This window comes from Vanellus vanellus (genome assembly GCF_965231255.1).
Source record: "Vanellus vanellus genome assembly, chromosome: 2".
NCBI lineage: Eukaryota > Metazoa > Chordata > Aves > Charadriiformes > Charadriidae > Vanellus > Vanellus vanellus.
In genome coordinates this window covers 6,079,169-6,101,485 of record NC_138906.1, presented here as the reverse complement: position 1 = coordinate 6,101,485, position 22,317 = coordinate 6,079,169, and the positions used below count along the sequence as shown (strand labels likewise).

Sequence of the window (22,317 nt, the reverse complement as noted above, 5' to 3'; positions counted from 1 at the left end):
GGAAGGCTTGAACAAGAAATGTACTTGTAGTCTTTGACATGTTAGAAAAGTTTAAATTTGTAACACAGACTGAAGTTTTTTTGTCCTGGCTCTTATTTTGGCACTTAATAATGCAATTTTTTTTTTTTTTTTTTATGATTGCTAGGTGAAGGTCATGATTAGCTAGAGAGAGAGATTTATATTCTCACATTCTTATTCTGTAGCCTGTCTCACTCACTAGGCAATCACAAATGCTGTATTTTAAAGCAAAAAAAGATTAAATTCTTTAGAGGTGCATTAGCATCTTTTGAGGGTCATTTTTTCACGCTGAGGTTACTGTGTATAACGGGTTCTCAGTGCTAGTACAGGTCTCTCTTAAACTAGGCAGAAGGCAGCTGTTGTGCATCCTTTGTTCTCCAGTGTGGATTGCAGCCTCCTCCTCCCCACACACACTGCCTTTAACAAAAACCTTTTTATGATGGGAGTGGAAAACTTAACAGGCTCAGAAGTGGGAATTTCAGTGACCTTTAGCTAAAGTAATACTAAAAACATTTAAAGAGAAGTGTGAGTAAATGGGAACCATGTGGGGGGAAAGAATTAAAAGGCGGAAGGTTCCTCCCTCTGTAGCTGAAGGGGATGCTCTCAATACCCAAGCATGATGAAACATGCAGGTTGGTAGTTTTCCAAGGAGTCCAGGGAAAGTTGGCGCTTCCCCTTTTCATCTAAAGCACTGAGAGAACAGCCAGGGGAACGCTGGCCTGTTCACTAATTCTTGCTTTTATTACGTGTCAATGTCCATTTCAATGTCAAACAAATAAACAAGGGAAAACAAAAGCTGCTTTTTAAGGTAAGAACAGTCTTTAATTGTAATTTGAGGCAGACTGTGATACGCAAAGGGTTTTGGCCTAGCTGTTACCATAGCTGCTTTGCGATTTAAAACCGATTATTTTGCAGAGCCTGGTTCTGTGGGTAATGGTAATCTTATCACAGCAATAAAAGTAAGAGCACAGAATGAGATTATGATACTTTTCTTTAAAGTACCGTGAGCTTTTTTTCCTCATAACTTAAAATTTCATTCTGCTAAAATTCCAGTCCATATTAAAATACTGAAGTAGATGAAAACACAGGCTCAACTGATGGCACATCTGCATCCAACCCTTTACCTTGACATGTCTCACGTTGTCTTGCTTAAATTAAATACAGGTCTTCATACTTCCCATCGTATGTTCCTTGTCCCCTGATGTGTAGTTTGCAAGGCTTCTCTCCCAGCATTCCAGTAACAGTCACGGTAGTTTCATATTCAGTGTTGCTCCTAAAATGCAGAGGGAAAAGACAGGTCAGCTACAGTTTAGATGCAATTCTGTGTTTAAGGGTGAGATTAGTTAATTTGTGGAGGAAATGGTGGCCCAAGACACAGACTGCTCCTAGTCACAAGCACTGGTCTCTAACGTTAGTGTGGAGTCAGTGGGTGGCAATCTCGCTTCATAGCATCACGTCCCACAGCTCCATAGGGGATGTTTGAAAAGAATGGTCCAGTCTGTATGTGAAGGACAGACACTGGATTATTAACTTCATGTTTGAAAGAAGAACTTGAGTGCCTTCCTACTTGTGAAATTCTATTTTAGTTAAATAAATAAAATGATGCTCTGCTGGGGGCTAGTGTTTGGGAGCAAATGCCTGCACTGCCTTGATGTGAAAACTCACCCCTGTGACAGACAAAGTTTGAAATGCAAAAGTTTCTGTCAACTCCCTTAAGACAAGGGGCAGTCAACGTAGTCCAGGTGGTAAATTAACATTAAAAAACTTAACAGCGTGTGTAGTTGTATCCCTTGCGCTAAGTGGAAGTCTTGCAGCATAACTCGCCTAAGGCTAACGCTGCCCGACACTCCTGAGACTCTGCATCTGAAGGGCTTCTCTTCGTCTAAGGGACGGCTGTCGTAAGGGCCTGAGGCAAGAGCGTGTTCTGCCAGACAACTTTTATTTTTCACTTCTCATGCAAAATTCCCCTGCAGGAAGACCACTGCTTTAGGGAGGTGAATTATTAAAATCACCTCACACCTTGTATATCATTATTTACTAATGCCATACTGATCCTGAGCTCTGCTGTGTTGGGAATTCGTCGTCTGGAGCTGAACAGATGAGCTGGCTGCTAGACAGCAGCATCTTTGCTTTCTGGTACTTTCAGGCACGCTAATTAGTGTATCTGTCAGACAAAAAGAAGTGCTTCAGGCATATTCATAATCACTCCAGAAAAATTTAGGCGGGCAGGAGCCTTGGGAGGTCTCTGGTCCACCACGCTGCCCTGTGCAGCTGCTCAAGGCCTCATCCCACTGAGTTTTCAGTGGCTCCAGTGATTGCGATCTCAAGGCGTGTTCCAGGGAGCCTGAAGTTGGACAGTAACGTGTCAGCTGTAGTTTGCTTCTTGAAACGTCCCTGTCAGCAGTGTTCACCGTTCACCAAAATCACCGGGATAGACTTGTCTGTCTGAAACTTTCTGGCACCACGTGATAACTTCCAAGAAAATAGTTTGTAATGGAAGTTGAATTTTCCTACATGAGTTGCATCTCCCTAATTAGAGCAAAGACATTAAAGGCTTTGGGTCATTGCCTCTTCCATTCACAACTAATTTCTAGCCTTGACAAAAGGTTATGATAAGATGTCCAGAAACATAATTAGGACAATATTAGATGTTTATAGGACTAAGAAAGTAATTTTCATCTGCTTTCTTCTGTTTTTTGCTGTCACCTGAGCCTGCAGCTCACATTGTCTTGTGTAGAAAACATTGAGACTAGAGGCAACAAAATACATTGATTTTTTTTTTTCTTTCTTATCAAACATAAACGTGACTGTTACGCTAAACATTACACCAGGTTCAGTGAGGGTAAAACAAATTGTATCACTGCACTGGAATAACATTTTGCTCTATCTGCTTCATCAGGAGAAACTGTGAATGCATGTCTGCAAAAGACATTGCGCTTTCCTGAATGACAAACAGCTGCTTTACTGGAATTCTGAACTACTCCAGATACATTTCTCCCTCTGTCCTAATACAGTGCTGGATGCATAAAGGACTCAACTGTTGTATCAGCCCCTGCACTGTTTACTGTTGAAGACACTGCCTTAAAGAAAGGGATTTTATCCCATGGTACATAATCAGTGTGTCATGCTAACTGTTGGAACAGCATGATTTTGAGTGGGTAAATCTAAAGTTTGAAATTCTGCGTGCCAATTCCAAAAGAAATCCCATATAAGGGAGGGGTGTAGGGAACATGGCTATATGGAAGACATGCTGGCTGGAAGGCCAGGACTGGCAAGTGTTAGAAGCAAAACAAGCAGCCTGATAACAGAAGAACAGAGCAGAGTTGCTTTCAGCTTTCAGTGACTACTCACACCATAAGTCTGGGCTTGACAGGGAATAACGAACAGCGAGATTTCAGTCCTGTTAACTGTACCTTGCAGTAAAGCTGATCTGCAAAATCTGTTTGGTAGGTGCGTCCCCTTCACGTGCCTCCAAAATGCCATTAGTAGGGGAGACAGAAAATACTTTCAGGTCGTTACACCTTTCCTGTTCATCTGCAGTAGAGGGGCAAATATCAAACAAAGCAATACAAGACCCTTTGTATAAGTTTGTACAACATGTGGCACTCAAAACAATGCACCTCCTCACTAGCCAACTAATAAATCATGTCTTGCATTATCAGAGGCTTTCTATGCATGTTGCTGGTTTCTGTTTCCATCCTCTAATCCAGGGGAGTGATCAATGGCCTCCACATCAAAATAACAAGGCCCTGATCTTCTTTCCTTTGAAATCCATCTGTTGTTAACATCATTAGGCACCAGCTCAAACTGAATGCATGAGAAGCTGCTGCTTCTTGTTGCCTCTTAGGCTTGTATTATAAATGAGCAAAGCATGTCCACTACCTCTGAGGGTTGTGCTTCAATCTTTTGGTTAAACTGGGAGTAACTGCTGAAATCAGTAGGAATACACTGATGTCAAAAAAAAAATAAAAAAAGAAGGAGAAAAAAAAAGCCCACATAAGTGAGAACAGAAGCAGACCTGATATGTTTGCAGCCAACATGATCATATATGTTCTATATATTGAATGAGTCCATGCAGTTTTCTAAAGAAAAACACTGAACAGTGAAACTATATAACAAGGAAATCCAATTGCAAAACCAGAATACCCAGCAAAGCAGTCCAGTAACTTCTACAGCCACTCCTGTTGCACAAGAAGACATGTTCAGTCTTGGTCTGTTCAACAAAGCAGGTCTTGAAATCCAGTGTGTTGCAAGAGAGCTCCAGAACTGGAACAGTGAGGTATGCAGTCACTGGGACCAGCTGCAAAACAGAAGAAAGGGAAAGGAGAAGAAAACCCACCTTATTTTTGTAGGGCTTTAATAATATCTGCTACAACTGGATCATTCTTACCTCAAGCACTTAGTTGTTCTGTGTTCGTTTGTAATATTAATTCCCCATTCTACAGCTTTGAGTGAATTACATTGTTGCTTGTTTCACTGGTTTGGGATAGGTTTTCAAACCAGACACTGTGGTCTTAATGAAGTAACACGGAGTGAACATTCTGATTTGTTATTAGGGTTTTCTGTGGAGATGCAGACATTACAGCATCTTGTCATCCCTTAGGACTGTATATGGTCCACTGTGAGTCATTCGATTTGTGCAGATTGCTCAAGATTATTATTAAAGTGACTGTATCTTAGATATGGTGCTTGGATCTTACACAGATCAGTCCTCAGAAATACCTGGGATGAAAAAAAATATGCCCGCAGTGTACTAGAACTGCTGAAGACTCGGTGGTGGTGGGTTTACAGCTTTCCATCTGGAAGAGATCGGTCTTTAAATGTGTGTGGGCTGTGACCACACCACATGAGTTAGACAGACTCAGGAGACTTTCAAGAAGCCCTCGGGTACTGCAGGAGGCAGTGCTTGGTGACTCAGTTGCTGGCATGTTCGCCGAGACAGTCCTGACCCCATGTCTCAGAAGGATGTTGAGAGTTATACTGCGATGGGGCGTGCTGCCCTTTGATTGAGCCGTGTCATCCAGGCCGTCACGCTGTGCAAGGAGCTGGGGTACGAGCACCAGGCTGCTGACCCAAAACCACTCTGTCCATCTGAGAGTCACCTGCAGTCTCAGTAGGGACTCCAGAGGTGGCTGTATTTCAAAGCCAAGTAAATCCTAAGGCACATTCACCCTGAGTCAGAGGTGCCGATAAAACATAGCCCTTTCTCAGGGCCCAGAGATCTCGTTCTGATCTTACCTGGGTAGTGCTGTTACTATGTTCAATGACCAGATTTTGATTAAACTTCAGCTTTCTCTCTCCGTTCTCAAACTGGAGCACTTGGAATCCAGGAAGCAGCTGGGTATCTGGCAAATGTTGATACGTAAGTAACTCCAGAGTTGTATGGAATGACACTTTCACCTGTGGGAAGGGGAATTCAGATGACCATCACATAAGAAGACACTGTGTGCAGGAAATCCAAAGTAAACACTACTCAAAGGCCCAGGCACACATTTTCCCACTGGAACCCAAAGATGTCATGTCAGCAACCAAATTCCCACTGGAACAAAGCATTATAATTAAAGAAAAAACACAGCTATTTCCTATGAATCCAGTACACAGAGATGAAGTGTAAAGGTGAACAGCTGATCTCTGAACCACAGGAGAAACAGTCTCTAGTGAGACAAAGGTTCTAAATTCCCGAGGTTACCAATACCATATTCCCAAAGCTGACTTAAAAACATAAGTCTTCTTTCCTCCCACACATGCAGAATTAAGACGCGTATCTCATGTCAAAATGAACACTGAAAAATGAGAAGCACACTTCAAAAATGCAAATGTTATTCATTCTTTGCACCCTAGCTAATTCTTGACTCCAGGACTTTGTTTCCTGTAATGTCATTGTGTACACCCAAAATGGACTAAATTTTCTCTGTTTGCACTGCCTGCATCTAATTTAAGGAAATGAGGGACTGCAGTCTTTGGAAATCTTTCAATTTGTCCAGCATATATATATGGCTATTGATTTAGGTGAGCTCCAAAAGCCACAGGGTTTGCTGCAGGAGTTTGCAACAGGTCAAAGTTGATGAGACAAGCACAGCACGGCCACTGTAGAAAAATACCCGCATTATAGCAGGCAAAATGGCAGTAATTAGCATTCGCTAATATACCACTATTTCCCCTGAAATTGGATCATTTCTATACTGGTTGTGTTTTTCTTGCGGTTCATCCGGACCATGCTAACACACCAATTACTAAACTATCTATTCTGGCACAGGATTATTATTTTTGAGCCTACCAGCATGTTTTGCTGTGGATAAAGTACAAGTTGCGGTTGCTGTTCTTTTTCCTCCTTCTTGCTGTGGGATGTTTTGGTGCTCTTTTGGGGATCTGTGCTGGACAGGCTGAAGGGCGTAGACAGAAGGAGCCTGAAGTACAGAGGAACCTTAGTGCAATTGATGAGTTTCAAACTCTGAGTCATTACCGAATCTGTCAAAACCTGGTGGAGAAATGATTCAAAACTGGTTAGTTTTAACTCCCTTGAGAGCTTTGTGATAGTCTGTCTGGTCATTCAGCACCACCAGGGATCTGAAGGAGTTTACCCCAGAGCAACCCAGTATTTTCTGCTTGTGTTTTTTTAAATTTTTTGAGTAAAAAACCAAAATACAAATAATGTAATAAAGTTTAAAAGTCTTTGAATGTTGAGGGTCACAGAAACTGACCGCACCACTTTAAGTGACTCATGCTGCTATCAGACCTTTATGTCCTGAAAATAAGTACTTATTTTTCTACTTATGAACTCTTCTGCAAAGAAAGAGAAAGATGCCTGAGCTCAGCTTTGCTTATTCCTGGCTAATAAGTACTTGTAGTCCTTTTGTACCTTGTTATGTGCAATATAGAAAATTGTAACAGGAGGCTACTGGTAATAAAGATGCGTTTTAAAACCCATGTGCATACAGCTCTGAATTCTTACAGTAGCACAGCAGTATAAACCAGCTGAATACATCAATGAGTGAAATACTTACCCCTAACAGAGGCCGATCTGGTATGAGATCACTTGCCATTGAATAAAACACCATTCCTCCAGCATGATCCATGTCTACCTTTAACCTGAGCGTAAAGAATCAGAGCTGGTCAGAGCCCTTCCCTCCGGGCTGATTCATTCTGCGAGCGCAGCAGCCCTCAGCGCGATGGTACTTACAGAGCATGCCTTACGAAAGCTTGTAAGTCTATTCGTAACTGTGGAGCTTCATAGCCATCTCTGCGATGCACTTTGTTAGGCACTGTCTTTGCAAACTGACAACAAAATGAAAACAGAAGTGATTTATAAAATGATGGCACTAAAACCTGAAGACCTACTTTTAGCCTGAGGGGCTGTTAGTCAAAAAGGGATTCTGGTTGACAGTGTATTGCCTGTTTGTAAGACATGATGGCAACACGCAACGAACAGCAAAAGCTAAGCAGTAGTTGAACTCCAGATGGCTGTGGTTAATACAGATGCAGATGTTTCTTCCTTGACGAGTCAGAAACATTAGGGAAGTTTTTATTAAATATTCTATTATCATTCATTCATTATACTTTGCACCTTTGCAATGATTCATGTCAGAGAGTTGCAGAGCAATTCATAAAACACTATTCAAGCCTCACATTAGCCTGTGAGCTGCACTTGCAGTTGTTGAAGAGGAAGTTTCCCAGAGGAGAGATATGCTGTCTAAATTCACACAGGAAGGTGGATGCAGAGCCAGGAACAGAACTCAGCAGTCCTGAGTCTCGGTCCCATTGTTAACTATTGTTATCAATAAAACCTGATGTTGTGATAGCATTTCAAAACCCTGGGCTTTTGTCTGGGGTCTACTGCACCAGACAATGTGAGAAGATGGCGGCATTCCCACCCCCGAATGCTTCCAAGCTAAAAGACAAATGTAACAAACGAACAACCCTGGTTAAGGAAGGATGTACAGGGTAGCAGGAACAGGACTGTTTATACAGACTGGCCAGGTACACGGCAGCCCGTACATAAATTACAGGAAGGGAAACGATTATTTTCTAGTCATCTTAAGGCTTGCTGCGATGGTCAGTTTACCTCGTCGTCTAGGCTCATGAAACCCAGCGCAAACCCTTCACACTGCACTTCAGGCACGGCCTCTGGCAGGACGCGTGGGGTGAAGGAGATGCAAACGGAGATACTGCCACCTCCTGGAACCACCTGCAGTTGGGAGACAACCGTTTAGCAGCGCAGGGAGCTGCAGGGGGATTGCACAAGCGTTCTCCGCGCTCAGCTGCTAAAAATGAGTTGCATAAGCAGCACGAAATCTCCTGGGGATGGGCTACGCTCAGGCTTGCACTGAAATGACAACATGCGACAACAAAACTGACTTAATTATTTCAGCTGCAAATATCAGCGTAGCCACACTTTAGCATCAACAGAGTTTAAGCACAGTCACAGACCAACTCCCTTAGTACACAAACAGACGTACATACCTGTTTGTTTTTAAAAATCCCCAGTTCTGGCCACTCTTACTCCATGGCTAACTCAGATGATTCTCCCACAACTGACAGCACTCACAGATACAAGAAACATGTTTTGAAGAGTTGCAAGTGTGAATTAAGAGTATTTTATGGTTCAGTTTACTCTTGGCTATTTTTTTATTTTGCATGACAGCAGAGAATGTAATCACATGCACTGGCCAGCTACAGTCGATTTTCTGGGATTTACAGGTTGAGTAGATTCTGCTTTCTTTAGGTGCATTATGCACATTATGGTTAAATCCTGCTATTGCTGCAGAAACATATGCAAGTTATGATTAAACCCTACTATAGCTGCAGAAAAACCTTTGCCACCTCCCTACAGAGCCAATTCAAGTCTAGCTGAGTTTGTAAGCTCAGGAGCCATGTGGCATGTACTGCTTTCAGGCTAGTGCTGTGCAGACGCAAACTCCCTGATTTCATGTGATCACAGGGTGAGATGTTTGGTCTTGCTGGACCTAAGTTCTGTAGAAGCAAAACTAGCTCAGCTCTCCTTGCACCGCGTTCCCTGCTCAGAGTGGTGAGGAGGCTCTGCCTAAGGTCTAGCAGGGCCAGAGCAGAGCTAGTAAGCTCTATCATGTCCTACAACACTGCAGGGTCTGTGCATTGTGGTCATAGATAACTTAGTTGCTCAGCCATGGATTTGAGCCAGGTCTGTCCAGCTGTGCTACACAACACCTGAGCCAAGAGACCTTCCTGGAGTCACAGCAGAAAAACAGAGAGCATTTCTGCAGAGGAATACCTGAATGGCTCCATAGGCATAACATCCATTCCACGTGGGCTGAGCTCGCTGCTGGCTACACCCAAGCTGCCTCCACAAAGCGGCACTTGTTTATCTGAGCTCTCTCAGCCTCAGTCCCCCAGAGCTGACTGGAGGCTTCATTGCTCTGAGATGCCATTTCTGTACTGATTTCTTTTATGTAATCTTCAGCTCAAATTTGTAACTGAAACCCTTTGGCAAAAAACTTGATCTAAGAATCAAAATTGACACACTGATGTTTTGGGCATCCCTGTCACTCATAGTTAGATCTTTCCAGTGCTGTCTTTGCTTTATCTTAGTCCTAAGGAATTGTGACACTGTGACCCCTGTTTGCACCAGTTACTTTTGAAGTACTGTGGGTTACAACTGCTTATTCCGAAGAGTTCTCTACAGAGCACTCCTTTCCTGGCACCCTGCTTTCCAGTTCTGCCACGTCTACTTAGCAAGTCTACCCTGGTTAAATAACATGCTTCCAAAGCTCCAGGCTGGATGCCTCCCACCTAATACCGCACATTTCACCGAGGAAACCCAAGTGAGAAGACCAGAGATGCCACTCTAGAGAGCCTAGTATAAGCAAACACTGAATTCCATTCATCAGTTAACTGCTCAAATGTAGGTAAGACACTTTATTTTTAGTGTTAACTTTGCAAACTCTTCTTATGATCATCTTCAACATCCCAAAGCCTCCCAGCCTACTGTTTCACTGTTTAGTAGTCTCTACCCCAAACCAAAGCTACCTCCTCCTCCTCCTCCTCTGCCTCCTCTGTCCTGCAGAAAATATGCTAAATCTAAGCACAAAGAAAATGTAAAAGCTTACTATCTGTCTTGGAGTAATGGAGTAGGGGTTATCTGCAGGAACCCCTTCGTGAGGTCGTATAAGTACAGAGACAATTTTCTGGATTGTAGGTTCTTGAGTGATGATTTCCTCCTCTTCACTGTTGGTGTCTGAAGACTGCAGGGACACAAGGGCGGGGAATGGTTAAAAGTCTTACGCAGCAAAGGAGGAATGCAAGTGAAGTGTACAGGGAACTGCTGCACTAGTCAGTAAGTATGGCCAGCTTCAGTTTCTTTCTTTCTGGCAGAAAAACTGGACATGTGGATGCGTCCTGTACATTAATTTTTTCATGCATAGGTTTGCTCTCCTGAAACTGCTCCCAAACCCCTTGGGAAAAGTGCATGCTTGAGTCTTGTTCTGCCACGAGAAGTGCTCAACTGTAACATCTCTGGCCCATTATACAAACCAGCACTCTAGGGCAACAACTTTCCCTTGTTGCACAAGAAAGTTTAGTGGTGTACTCAAAACAACTATGCCTTCCAAGCTGAAACAGAGAAAAGGTGATTTTAATACCTTTTCTGTAAAGCTTTTGCCAGAGAATTATACATATCCTGTATGATACTTTCTTCCTGTCACTCCCAGCCCTTCAAGACAGTAAATTGCCATATCATAATCAAACTTCATGTGTAATAGATGTTACCATATTCTAACAGAGTAACCAAAGTAAGTTTGGCACTGGGATAAATACCTCCAAAACATTAGCTGCAATTTGAACTTAGCAGGTCAGATTCTGCTCCCTGACTACAGCACAGATCGACACCATAAAGCACCCATGAGAAAAGTAGACCCATATTGAGGAGTTTTAGTTATCTTAAGTCTTTCATGTAAAAATGGCATTAGTTTGTCAATGACAGTATTTTAAAAAGTATCGTATCAGCTTATTTATCAACTTTAAGAAAAGGAGAAGCTAAAAAGCGATTTGCTTACACCTCATTTCGGAAACTGATTGCTGATATCAATAGCCATCTACCCATGTATTGCTTTTTTGACTGTGAGAGGAACTGACATTTCTTTTAACAATCCAGCTCTTAGTTACAAGTTATATTGCATGTTATTGTTTTCAGACTTTCATGCCAAGAAACCCATCATGTATCTCAGCAGCAGTATAAAAAACAGGCTAATAGCTGACCTCATCTGTGGTTTGCGAAGCTGGATAAATGCTTCCGCAGGGAATGGCAGTTTGATCCAACTTTAACACGATCTCTGACTCTGAGTTGCTACCAGTTGATGCAGTCTCATTTTCATCTGTGTCCTTAGGAGGAAAAGGGTCTCCAAAGAACATCAACAGGTCCACCAGCTTTTTATCATCTTGCTCTTGGTTGTAAATTTCCCAGTCCAGGCGGATGTCTGAATTGAAAAGGAGAAAGGACAGTTACCTGCGGTCATTGAGAAAACTCATAGCTCAATTAGTACTGGAGAATCAGAATATCAAGTAACAAATTTGTGTCTAGCAACCAGATTTGTATTAAAACACATCTTAAGCTTTCCATGTTTACTGTAAACTAAAATGATTTAAGACCATGTGTGCTATCACCTTATTATAGCTTGTCTGCTCTCTAGGGCCTAAACTATACTTTCATTAACATTAAAATAAATTACAAGTATTTTGTTTGTTAAGCAAGGGTGTTTGGTGGCATTCAGAAAAAAAAAAAAAGTGCCTGATTTTTGCTCTGAAGAGCTTAAAATCTCACTCAAGAGAAAAAAAGACTAACCACAGAAGAACCAGATGATGCCACTAAGAAGCAGGTAGCATATCTGATTGACTGGGGCTAACGCTGTGAGAGATGCACAAAACCAGGATGGAAAATCCTCAGTTCCCATCATTTCAATGAGTGAAAGCCCAGACACAGCAGGATAGGATGTGCTGTTTCATAGTAATAACATTGAGTCAATTACATATATTCTACTACACTCTGGCTGGAGATTACATGCTTTAGTGTTGCAGAAAGCAAACTAATATTCATGGCAGTAATGCCATAAAGAAAAAGACTACTATGCAGTTAAAGACCTGCAAATACGTACTATTGTTCTGTAGTAACCAATTTAGAAAACAGCTTAGATGCTGTCTTGTATACAGTTATTCTTACAAAGAATGCCCTGATTAGGAAACAAGAATGTCAGTTAATTAACTTTACTTTGAGGGTGGTGTGGCACTGGAACACGTTGCCCAGAGAGGTTGTTGAGGCCCCATCCCTGGAGGTGTTCAAGGCCAGACTGGACGTGGCCTTGGGCAACCTGGTCTAGTGGGAGGTGTCCCTGCCTATGGCAGGAGGGTTGGAACTTGATGATCTTCAAGGTCCTTTCCAACTCTAAACCATTCCATGATTCTATGATTAACATGCTAATGGGTTCTATTTTTAGTATTGTAAAGAATGCAATACAAGTGTCGATGTTTCCTGTACAAAAGTCAATCTTACCGAAGGGAGTGGGATTGTTGAGCTGGACCCTCCGAAAGACAGGACACCCTCCAGACACATGTGTGCCAAACCTGGGGGAGGAAACCTTGCTGTCAGTACATGCAGAAAATAAGTGAATGTCTGAAATGATTTTCCATTAAAGATTTGTTTAAACGTGGGAACATATCTGGCTGCACTGGCAGCCTGTTAAGAGTGACAATCAGGTTAACATGGTCTATACTGTGAAGTACAATATTGCTTTATTTAATCAGCCTCTTTTTTCCAGTTTTCTTCATTGTCTCAGACATTTCAGGGCAAACATGTGAAGTCAGCTTTTGTGAAAGACTCTGGCAGCAGCAGCAGCGGAGAGACCCATGTCAGACACAGATTTCCAGGTTTTTTTATGGTGGATAACTAAATCCATTTTCTATGGCCCGTTACAGAGCTGGCATTGCAAATGCTCTTGGCTGCAGTATGACACATAATGCTAATTCCTCTGAAGTTAGAAAGAAGAAGCCATGCTGTATAGCAGCTGGCCGAGTGTGTACTGCCCCGGTCCCCATAAACCAACCCTTACCCCTCACCCACATGTGCAGATGTGACTCACCATATGCGAAGATGTAAACCTTCCCCTGTCCCTGTTTACCTTGGGGCTGCATTTCTCCTGGTCCGGGTAAAGGGACAGGGAGAAATGAACTGCAGATGATGATGAGAACTGTCACCGTGTACCAGTTTCGATCACCACAGAATCAGATAAGGCCAGACTGGGTGAACTTCTATGACTGTAAGCCTAGAACGGTGATAGCTGGTAAACCCGAGAAGGCTTGTACGCAGATTTTTTTCTAATTATGCTGGCAGAGACAGATGTATTGGTGTTACAGAAGCAGATACTGTACCTTGACAGTCACTTTGCTGACCTTCTCATTATATCATGAAAAGATGCGAACAAGTGCATATGTTGGCTATAGTCCAATGGTATTTACTTGTCTGACTTCTCTGATAGTATTTTGGGCTATACCTGATTATGGGTTGCTCTGTTCGTGGTCCTGTCATCTGCAGGAAGATTGGACAGCCTTTCACAGTCATTTGCATAGGAATTAATTTAGGTTGTAAGTCTCCAACCTATTAAAAATGAATTTTTGCTATTAAAATCAAGATGAAACTTCAGTTCTCTGGGTTACAAAATTATGTTCGTAACTGATTGGATTTGATCTGAGGTTCAACAAGGCCAAGTGTCGGGTCCTGCACTTGGGTCACAACAACCCCATGCAGCGCTACAGACTGGGGGCGGAGTGGCTCGAAAGCTGCCTGGCAGAAAAGGACCTGGGGGTGTTGGTGGACAACCGGCTGAGCATGAGCCAGCAGTGTGCCCAGGCAGCCAAGAAGGCCAACACCATCCTGGCCTGCATCAGGAATAGTGTGGTGAGCCGGACTAGGGAAGTAATCATCCCCCTGTACTCGGCACTGGTGAGGCCTCACCTCGAGTACTGTGTTCAGTTTTGGGCCCCTCACTACAAGAAGGACATTGAGGTGTTGGAGCGTGTCCAGAGAAGGGCTACAAAGCTGGTGAAGGGTCTGGAGGACAAACCTTATGAGGAACGACTGAGGGATCTGGGGTTGTTTAGCCTGGAGAAGAGGAGGCTGAGGGGAGACCTTATCACCCTCTACAGCTACCTGAAAGGAGGTTTTAGAGAGATGGGAGCTGACCTCTTCTCCCTGGCGACAAGTGATAGGACAAGAGGAAATGGGTTCAAGTTATGTCAGGGCAGGTTTAGATTAGATGTTAGGAAGCATTTTTTCACTGAAAGGGTTATTAAACATTGGAATAAGCTGCCCAGAGAGGTGGTGGATTCACCATCCCTGGAGGTGTTTAAGAAAAGGGTAGATGAGGTGCTTAGGGACATGGTTTAGGAGTGGTGGTGTTTTTATCAGGGTAGGTTAATGGTTGGACTTGATGATCTTAAAGGTCCCTTCCAACCTCACTGATTCTATGATTCTATGATTCTATGATTTTCAAATATTTTTGACTGGTTTCTTTTGATGGCACCTAATTCATATACTAATGAAAGCTCTTCTCAGCAGGAGAATGTGATACCTCATACATTCATGAGCTTCCCTGCAGCTTTTCCATACAACAAAATATATTGTATTGGTAGAGCAGAGCAGAGCAGTCTACTGGCCAGTCACCAAACAGACTTTATAAATCAAAATTGCTCCAGTCAGCACATGGAAACCTCCCAGGGGATAAACGTGTTACCCCAAAAACTAAACCACGTACTGTAAGAGCAAACAATTGTTCCTTACATGTCGTTGTAGGTAGCAGTATAGCAATATCTACCTTGATTTTTTTTTTACAGAACTCCTAACAGATTGAAATGTATTTTTAACAAAAAGAAATCTAGGAAATATAATTGGTGTAAAATCTGCCATAGCAATACTTCACTTGAAACTGAAGTCCCACCTACCTTACAGACAAGATCATCCCGGTACTCTCCCCACATGTTGTTGTAAGCTGTTATTTCTATGATTAGCTGCTGGAAGGCTTTAAGAGTTCCTGTGGAAGGTTGTATATGGAAAGCTACTCCCTTCCCATGAGACAGCACTGCTGCTGCAAACTCTGAAGGAGCATAGCAAAGAAGCATTTGATGAATTTTGAGGAAAATGAACAATGTTAGTCTTCCAAAGAATACATAAGACCATATTTTTAGCTGGTCTTCATCACCGTAACCTCACTGGCTTAAAAAAAAACTGGGATCATTTACACAACCCACATTTATATCGCTTTACCCGAGTTCCCTTCTGCAGAGGGTCTTCACCTGTTTTTTGAGAGCTAGATCCTGCAGAGATTATTTCATAGAGGGAGTCCCTTCCAACAACCTGATCCAGGACTCTTTGGTATATGCAAGGCACTAATTGGCTACGTGAAAACACACCCTCAACTTGAGAAAAATAAGCTGGAATTTTTGCTGATTATCTTTCTATTAGCAGCTGCCTGTTAACCTCTGTGTGCTCTTCAACACAAAGAATGAATTACAAAGAACAAAACCTTTCCACCTTATGAGTCATCTCGCCTTCTAAATCAGTAAGCTTGCATGGAATCTGTCAGAACAGCATTTTTCCAATCTTAAATACTAATTCAACATCTGAAAAGCTCTGTCGTTGTAACAGATACCAAACACTATGGCAAGGTACCAGTATGTCCAAGTTTTATTTTGGATACAGAAGACACATCCACGCTTTACAGCATTTTGCTGCCATTTCCTCCCTCCCTGGGTCTCATGTGGCTCCAAATATTATTTTTCAGTACAACGCATCAGAAATGATGGATGAGCTATGCCGTAGCTTTCCACAGTGGGGAGGGTATGTAAAAGGGTTTGACAGAGAAAAGCTTGCTGCAATGGTATTGGAAGGCTGTGTAGGAGGAAAATAGCCAAATGTTATGCATGTCATCCATACTGTGTGCTAGGAGTGATCCTGGGAGTGAATTATCACCAGTACCACCCATCTTTGTTTCAGACTGCTTGTTTTGAGAAAAAGAAGAGGAAAGAGAAAGAAAGGGAGGGGGAGAAAGAAAGAAGAGGGGAGAGAAGGAAAAAGGAAGCAGAGAGAGATTGATCTAATTCTTATGCAGTGTGGGATTTCAAACTCAAGAACGAACCAAGGAACTAAGTCATTTAACAGTGCAGACTTAGCCAGATATACTCCAAGAACAAAATAATGTGCCTGACTGGCACATGCAAAGCTGAATATGTCAGTCAGTTGGATTTTGCCTTCTCTCCACTGCAGGGATTAACAGCTATTCTCATACCTGACTGTGCTTTTCTGGCTGCATGTTTTGTGATGGGCCCTCTTCTTTTCATCAGGTGGCTTGAGGAGCTTGAAAAATAAATAAAAAAATCACAACAATGTTTCTGTGAAATGAGCCGGACTCTACTGAAGTAACAGCTCTACCTGACTCCTAAATTACTAGCCATAGTAACTTAAAGAAGGACTGCCTACAAAGCATTTTTTGAAAGTAACGTCCTTAGGAGCCAATCACTTTGAGAGTTGTAAGACTGTGTACAATCTAACACAACAGAGCCTTGGTTGGTGTACACCAGCTTATATCCATTGGCAGCAATAGTGTTCTGCCACCTACACCCGCTAAATCTTCTGTCCTTGCATTGCAAGCTATCTGGTTCTGCAGGAAACCTCACCAGCAGATTTCATTACTACAGTCAGAATAAGAGCTTAAAAAAAGCCCACCAGAGCACTGCAGAAAGTGTATCTTGTGACAGAGGCAATAGCAGTCTGTCTTCATTTCAGATTTAATCCAGAGCTAAATTAGTATTTGAGTCATTATGCAGAAAAGCAAGACTTACAGGCAGATTTCTTGTTCTGAAGTAAGTGAATAGCCAGTAAAATACTCAGCTTCTAGTTTGAATGGAGCACTGATTCCAGTGTGATTGGTAAGAATTAGCTGACGCTTTACAATGTCTTCAAACGCAACTTCAGATCCAAAGTCCAAAAGAAGATCACATGGGCTTTGTAACATCTGTCTTTCATCACTGTCAGAAAAAGTTACATTAATATTAAAACATCAGTCTTATTATGCCACAGATAATTTAAATAGATTTTAAAAAGTGTAATATGCAGTGTGGTTGTGATGACCAGGGTAAAAAGACCATGCAGCCTACTATTTTTGTCAACAGCATTTACTATTTTCATTTTTTCACTCCTGTCCACATAAGTGTTTGTTTTGGGTAGAATTTTTATCATGTATAACATGCCAACCTACCAAATTAAAGCCATTTTTACTTGTACAAAAATACATAAAGGCAAGCATATTCCAAAAGAGAGTAATCATGCTATCAGAAAAATAAAATAAATATCAGTCAGAAATATCAGGTCAAAGGGAAGTATATTCATCTTTATTTATCACGTCTCACAGTGCAACAACAGACGTAATGGTTCAATTCTGTAATTCTAAATTCACAACTAAGAATTGAATTTGCAAATTTTTGGCATTCCAGAAAATAGTTGTTACTCACAAACATGTGAGGGACTGAAGAGGTCCCACATTTTGGTTACCAGGGAGAAAGGTAATTTTTCATGCTGTCTATATACAAAAGCGTTAAGGCAACTGTCAGGTTACAAGTGCCAGGAGCACAAGGGAGAACAGACACAAGACGGAAACGTAAGTTTCACTAATGTGCAGTTAACTTCACACCAATTTATTATTCATGAATTAATGATTTTACAGTTGTTGATTTAATTTGTTTCAGCTAATCAATGGTGGGAGTGGAGTAGTGTTGTTCTCCAGTCTTCCCTTGGGCTTATGAAAACACTGAATTTGGCCAGGGTGTAAACCCAGTACCTTTTCTTCGCATAGGCACCTTCAGTGAATTGTCGCAGCACGTTTCACTGTCCTTGCTGCCTACAGCAGGAGGAGGAATTAAGTTTACATGGGTAAGTGGGTTTTTCCCCCCTGTCTATTGTATTTTTGCTTTGGGAAGAAGTAATTTTTGTTCAGTTCAGGGGCAACTCCTTGATTTACCTGGCAACTCCACTGTCCCAAGGTAATGAGTAGGTGACATGCAATCCTTTCACTTCTCCAGAAATGCTCAGAAAGAGGGGTTCAATCATGTCTTCTATGCTACAGGAAAGGGCAAGGTCTTTGAGCTCACCCTTAAAAGGAGAAGAGTCAAGTTTGTGAATGAAGCAAACATCAGAGAGGAAAGGCAGCCTCATTAAGAAGTTTATTTAGAAACTGTATAAATTTCACTGGACTAAAACCAGAACTACAATAGAATTGTGAAAAGTTTTACGGAATTCTTTTAAGTGCATTTTCTGCCAGCATCAGATTTGCTTAGAAGGCAATACCAAGGTAAATAATTGTGGCTGTTTCTTGGCTTTGTCCTGCATCACTCTATAAGCCTAAAACTGCTCCATTAGTGATTTTTGACACACTTCCTATCCTGCAAGTGTTGAAGCTCTAAGTGTTAATCACTTCCAGTCATGCTTAAATAATCTTCCAAAACTAAGGTTTTCTTTTTAGCTGGGTTTAAAGCAGGACTTGGATGAATTATGTGACACAGTTACACCAGTACTCTAGCTAATTCAACAATACTATTCTTTTTTGCCTTATCAATATGTGAATTGGTGCATACTGCATAAAATAATAGATGGGATTCAGCTCCAGATTCAGAGTTCTAAATGTAACTGTCTATATGCGAGCCCTTGAGTTCATCTATAAAGGTGAACTCCAAATAGGAGCTCTAAATCTCCACTGATTCATTAATAGTACTTGGGCATTTAGCTCACCTACGATGTGGACAACCTTTCTTGTAGGTGGTTTGGATGGCATTCAGTTCCCCAGCCATATGCAAAAGTGCCCTTTCAGATGCCCAGTGTATCCTGGTGAGCTTCCAGTTTTCCATGAAGAAAGCTCAAGTTTACTGGGATCCTGTGCCACATATGCCAGACATATATGGGTATCTGAGATCTTCAGGGGCATCTCTAATACTACTAAACACCTGCTTTTAAGTGAATAAATTAAACTCAGGTCTCCAGTGACTGTAATGGGAACTAATTCACCACACCTATAGGAAGGTCTTTTATTTAGTTGCATTAAATCAGCTGTTTGAATGCTTCTATAAAGTCTATGGCTGAATGCCTTAAGTTTGTTAATGCTGCAGTCTATGCCCTATTTTGCAGGCTCTCAGTCCCATCAGCCCCTTTTAAGTTTTCAAATATCAAAATGTCATAAGCCCAGTTGCATTCAGAAAAACAAATGTATGCTATATATGCCGGTCTGCTACATTTAATTTGGGATAATCCAAAGTGAGCATCTTTACGCTCTAAGAAAAGTGATAAGCATTAAGAGTAATTGAATAGGCATTCAAGAAAGAAAGAAAACAAGAACAGTTGGGAAACAAAGAGGCAGGGTAGAAAATTGCACACCATGTGGACTGATCTAATTCTCGCCTTCAACCATGGTTACGTCTAAAGCAAAGCAATTTCAGAGATATTCTACAAAAAAAAGAGAGCATTATATTTCATATATAAAAATCCTTCCTTTTGCCAGATGGAGGTGAGATGAGAATGCCAGTGTTGCTGTTTTGATAATTTTTTTAAACTTACCACGATGGTAGCTGACAGCTCTATGCAGAATTCTTTTTCTTCATTTGGGCCTAAGGTGCCACTGGCTGGGGAGACAGAGGTGGAGCAGAAAGCTGCCTGACTTCCAATGAGCTGCCGAACAGAAAGGACAGACGTTCAGCTAACTCTCTTAATTCATTAACACTGATTCTTTCAGATTTTCTCTTCAGATCAAAGAGGACTATAAGAACAGAGTTATTCTAAGGTTTAGGACACTTTTAGGTAGCAACACATAGAGTTTGTTGAGGCATCTGGGCTGGGAGCAGAGCCACAGTTGTCCCTTGCACAGTCACAAGCCTTTCCAGGGTTAAGTCAACCTATCTGATATTGGAGTAGGATCCTACAGGTGCCATATCTCTCTCTACTGACTACACAGGTGGCCTACAGAGACAATCCTGGTGTTGGCACCTTCCCTAATTGACTAAATGCACATGGGCACAAATCCAGTGGTTCAACTCCGTTGCTCATGTGTGAACATCAGATGCCATGTAAAATGCTGTGGATATCCCTCCTAGGCTCCACCTGTTCCAAAACATTTTCCCGTAGGTCCTATATCATCCTATATCATCCACATGCTCAGTTAGGATGTCTTGGGCACCTACGGACACCTCAGGTGGCACTGAATGCTTTTGTGTAGGCAACTGAGCTAAACCCTGGATGTCAGAGTAGATCTGAATGATCAAAGCACTGACAGCAGGATTCAAGCTTACAGGCTAATTAACCTAATTGTATGCATAGTGGGCATCAACACTACCATTGTAGCCAACAGACATCCAGTTAGTATGTGCTAGAGAGCATTCTGCAGACCAAAGTAGGCATCCTTTTTAAGGGGAGATGAACACTTCTCTGGACGCCATCGATGTATAGATGAGATAGGATTCAGTTGCCTAAACACAGGCAAATAGGGTAGCCAAGCCATACAAGTCTGGCTGGCTGGTATGACAGGACTTACAAGAGACCCGACTTCTTGAGTGACACCTGCAGGTGATGAAGAACACTCTACAGCACCCATAGCGACACTAGACATATATATTCTAGTGACTGACTTCCTGCTCAGACTTCCATTGACTGAAAAGAGAGTTCAGTCCATAGCTTACATAGAATCATAGAATGGTTTAGGTTGGAAAGGACCTTGAGGATCATTGAGTTCCAACCCCCCTGCCATAGGCAGGGACACCTCCCACTAGACCAGGTTGCCCACGGCCACATCCAGCCTTAAACACCTCCAGGGATGGGGCCTCAACAACCTCTCTGGGCAACCTGTTCCAGTGCCTTACCACCCTCAAAGTGAAAAACTTCTTCCTAATATTTAATCTGAACCTGCCCTCTTCCAGTTTAAAGCCATTACCCCTCGTCCTATCACTACATGCCCTAGTAAAAAGTCCTTCCCCAGCTCTCCTGTAGGCCCCCTTTATGTACTGGAAGGCCGCAATAAGATCTCCCCGGAGCCTTCTCTTCTGCAGACTGAACAGCCCCAACCCTTTCAGTCTTTCCTCATAGGAGAGGTGCTCTAGCCCTCGTATCATCCTCGTGGCTCTCCTCTGGACACGCTCCATCAGGTCCTTGTCCTTCTTATGTTGGGGACTCCAAGTGGGGTCTCACGAGAGTAGAGGGTAGCAGGTCACGTCCTTTGACCTGCCGGCCACACTTCTTCTGATGCAGCCCAGGATACGGTTGGCCTTCTGGGCTGCGATTGCACATTGCTGGCTCATGTTGAGCTTCTCGTCAATCAGCACCCCCAGGTCCTTCTCCTCAGGGCTGCTCTCCAGCCATTCCCTGCTGAGCCTGTATTTGTGCTTAAGATTGCCCCAACCCAGATGTAAGACCTTGCCCTTGGCCTTGTTGAACTGCATGAGGTTGGCTTGGGCCCACCTTTCCAACCTGTCCAGGTCCCTCTGGATGGCATCCCTCCCCTCCAGTGTGTCTACCTCGCCAAACAGCTTGGTATCATTGGCAAACTTGCTGAGGGTACACTTGACCCCACTGTCCATGTCGCTGACAAAGATGTTGAACAGTACAGGCCCCAGTACCGACCCCTGAGGAACGCCACTCATCACTGCTCTCCACTTGGACATCGAGCCGTTGACCACAACTCTTTGAGTGCGACCGTCCAGCCAGTTCTTTATCCACCGAGTGGTCCATTTGTCGAATCCATGTCTCTTCAATTTAGAGACCAGGATATCGTGTGGGACAGTGTCAAATGCTTTGCACAAATCCAAGTAGATGACATCAGTTGATCTTCCCTTGTCCACTGCCACTGTAACCCGTTTGTAGAAGGCCACCAAATTTGTCAGGCATGACTTGCCCTTGGGGAAGCCATGCTGGCTGTCACCAATCACCTCCTTGTTTTTGATGTGCCTCAGCAGAGTTTCCAGGAGGATCTGCTCCATGATCTTGCCAGGCACAGAGGTGAGACTGACTGGCCTGTAGTTCCGTGGGTCTTCCTTATTTCCCTTTCTGAAAATAGGGGTTATGTTTCCCCTTTTCCAGTCGGCAGGAACCTCGCCAGGCCGTCACGACTTCTCAAATATGATGGCTAGTGGCTTAGTGACCTCATCCGCTGGCTCCCTCAGGACCTGCGGATGTATCTCATCAGGTCCCATGGACTTGTGTACCTTCAGATTCCTCAGGTGGTCTCGTACTTGATCTTCACCTACAGTGGG

General features: G+C 42.7%; 1 protein-coding gene across 1 annotated transcript in view; it reads right to left on the bottom strand.

Annotated features, from left to right (window-relative positions):
- Positions 1–96: 96 nt before the first annotated feature.
- Positions 97–22,317, bottom strand: part of DLEC1 (DLEC1 cilia and flagella associated protein) — a gene marked incomplete at its 5' end in the record, with an annotated part of 43,989 nt that continues 21,768 nt past the window's right edge. The window contains 17 exons of the mRNA XM_082479759.1: positions 97–1,291; positions 3,432–3,552; positions 4,165–4,318; positions 5,257–5,418; positions 6,296–6,496; positions 7,023–7,107; positions 7,199–7,293; positions 8,081–8,203; positions 10,101–10,235; positions 11,248–11,465; positions 12,536–12,606; positions 13,533–13,636; positions 14,980–15,131; positions 16,323–16,390; positions 16,876–17,061; positions 18,051–18,181; positions 19,637–19,747. Coding sequence (XP_082335885.1) covers positions 1,168–1,291; positions 3,432–3,552; positions 4,165–4,318; positions 5,257–5,418; positions 6,296–6,496; positions 7,023–7,107; positions 7,199–7,293; positions 8,081–8,203; positions 10,101–10,235; positions 11,248–11,465; positions 12,536–12,606; positions 13,533–13,636; positions 14,980–15,131; positions 16,323–16,390; positions 16,876–17,061; positions 18,051–18,181; positions 19,637–19,747 — 2,241 coding nt within the window. The 3' untranslated portion in view covers positions 97–1,167. The remainder of the gene's footprint in view (positions 1,292–3,431; positions 3,553–4,164; positions 4,319–5,256; positions 5,419–6,295; positions 6,497–7,022; positions 7,108–7,198; positions 7,294–8,080; positions 8,204–10,100; positions 10,236–11,247; positions 11,466–12,535; positions 12,607–13,532; positions 13,637–14,979; positions 15,132–16,322; positions 16,391–16,875; positions 17,062–18,050; positions 18,182–19,636; positions 19,748–22,317) is intronic.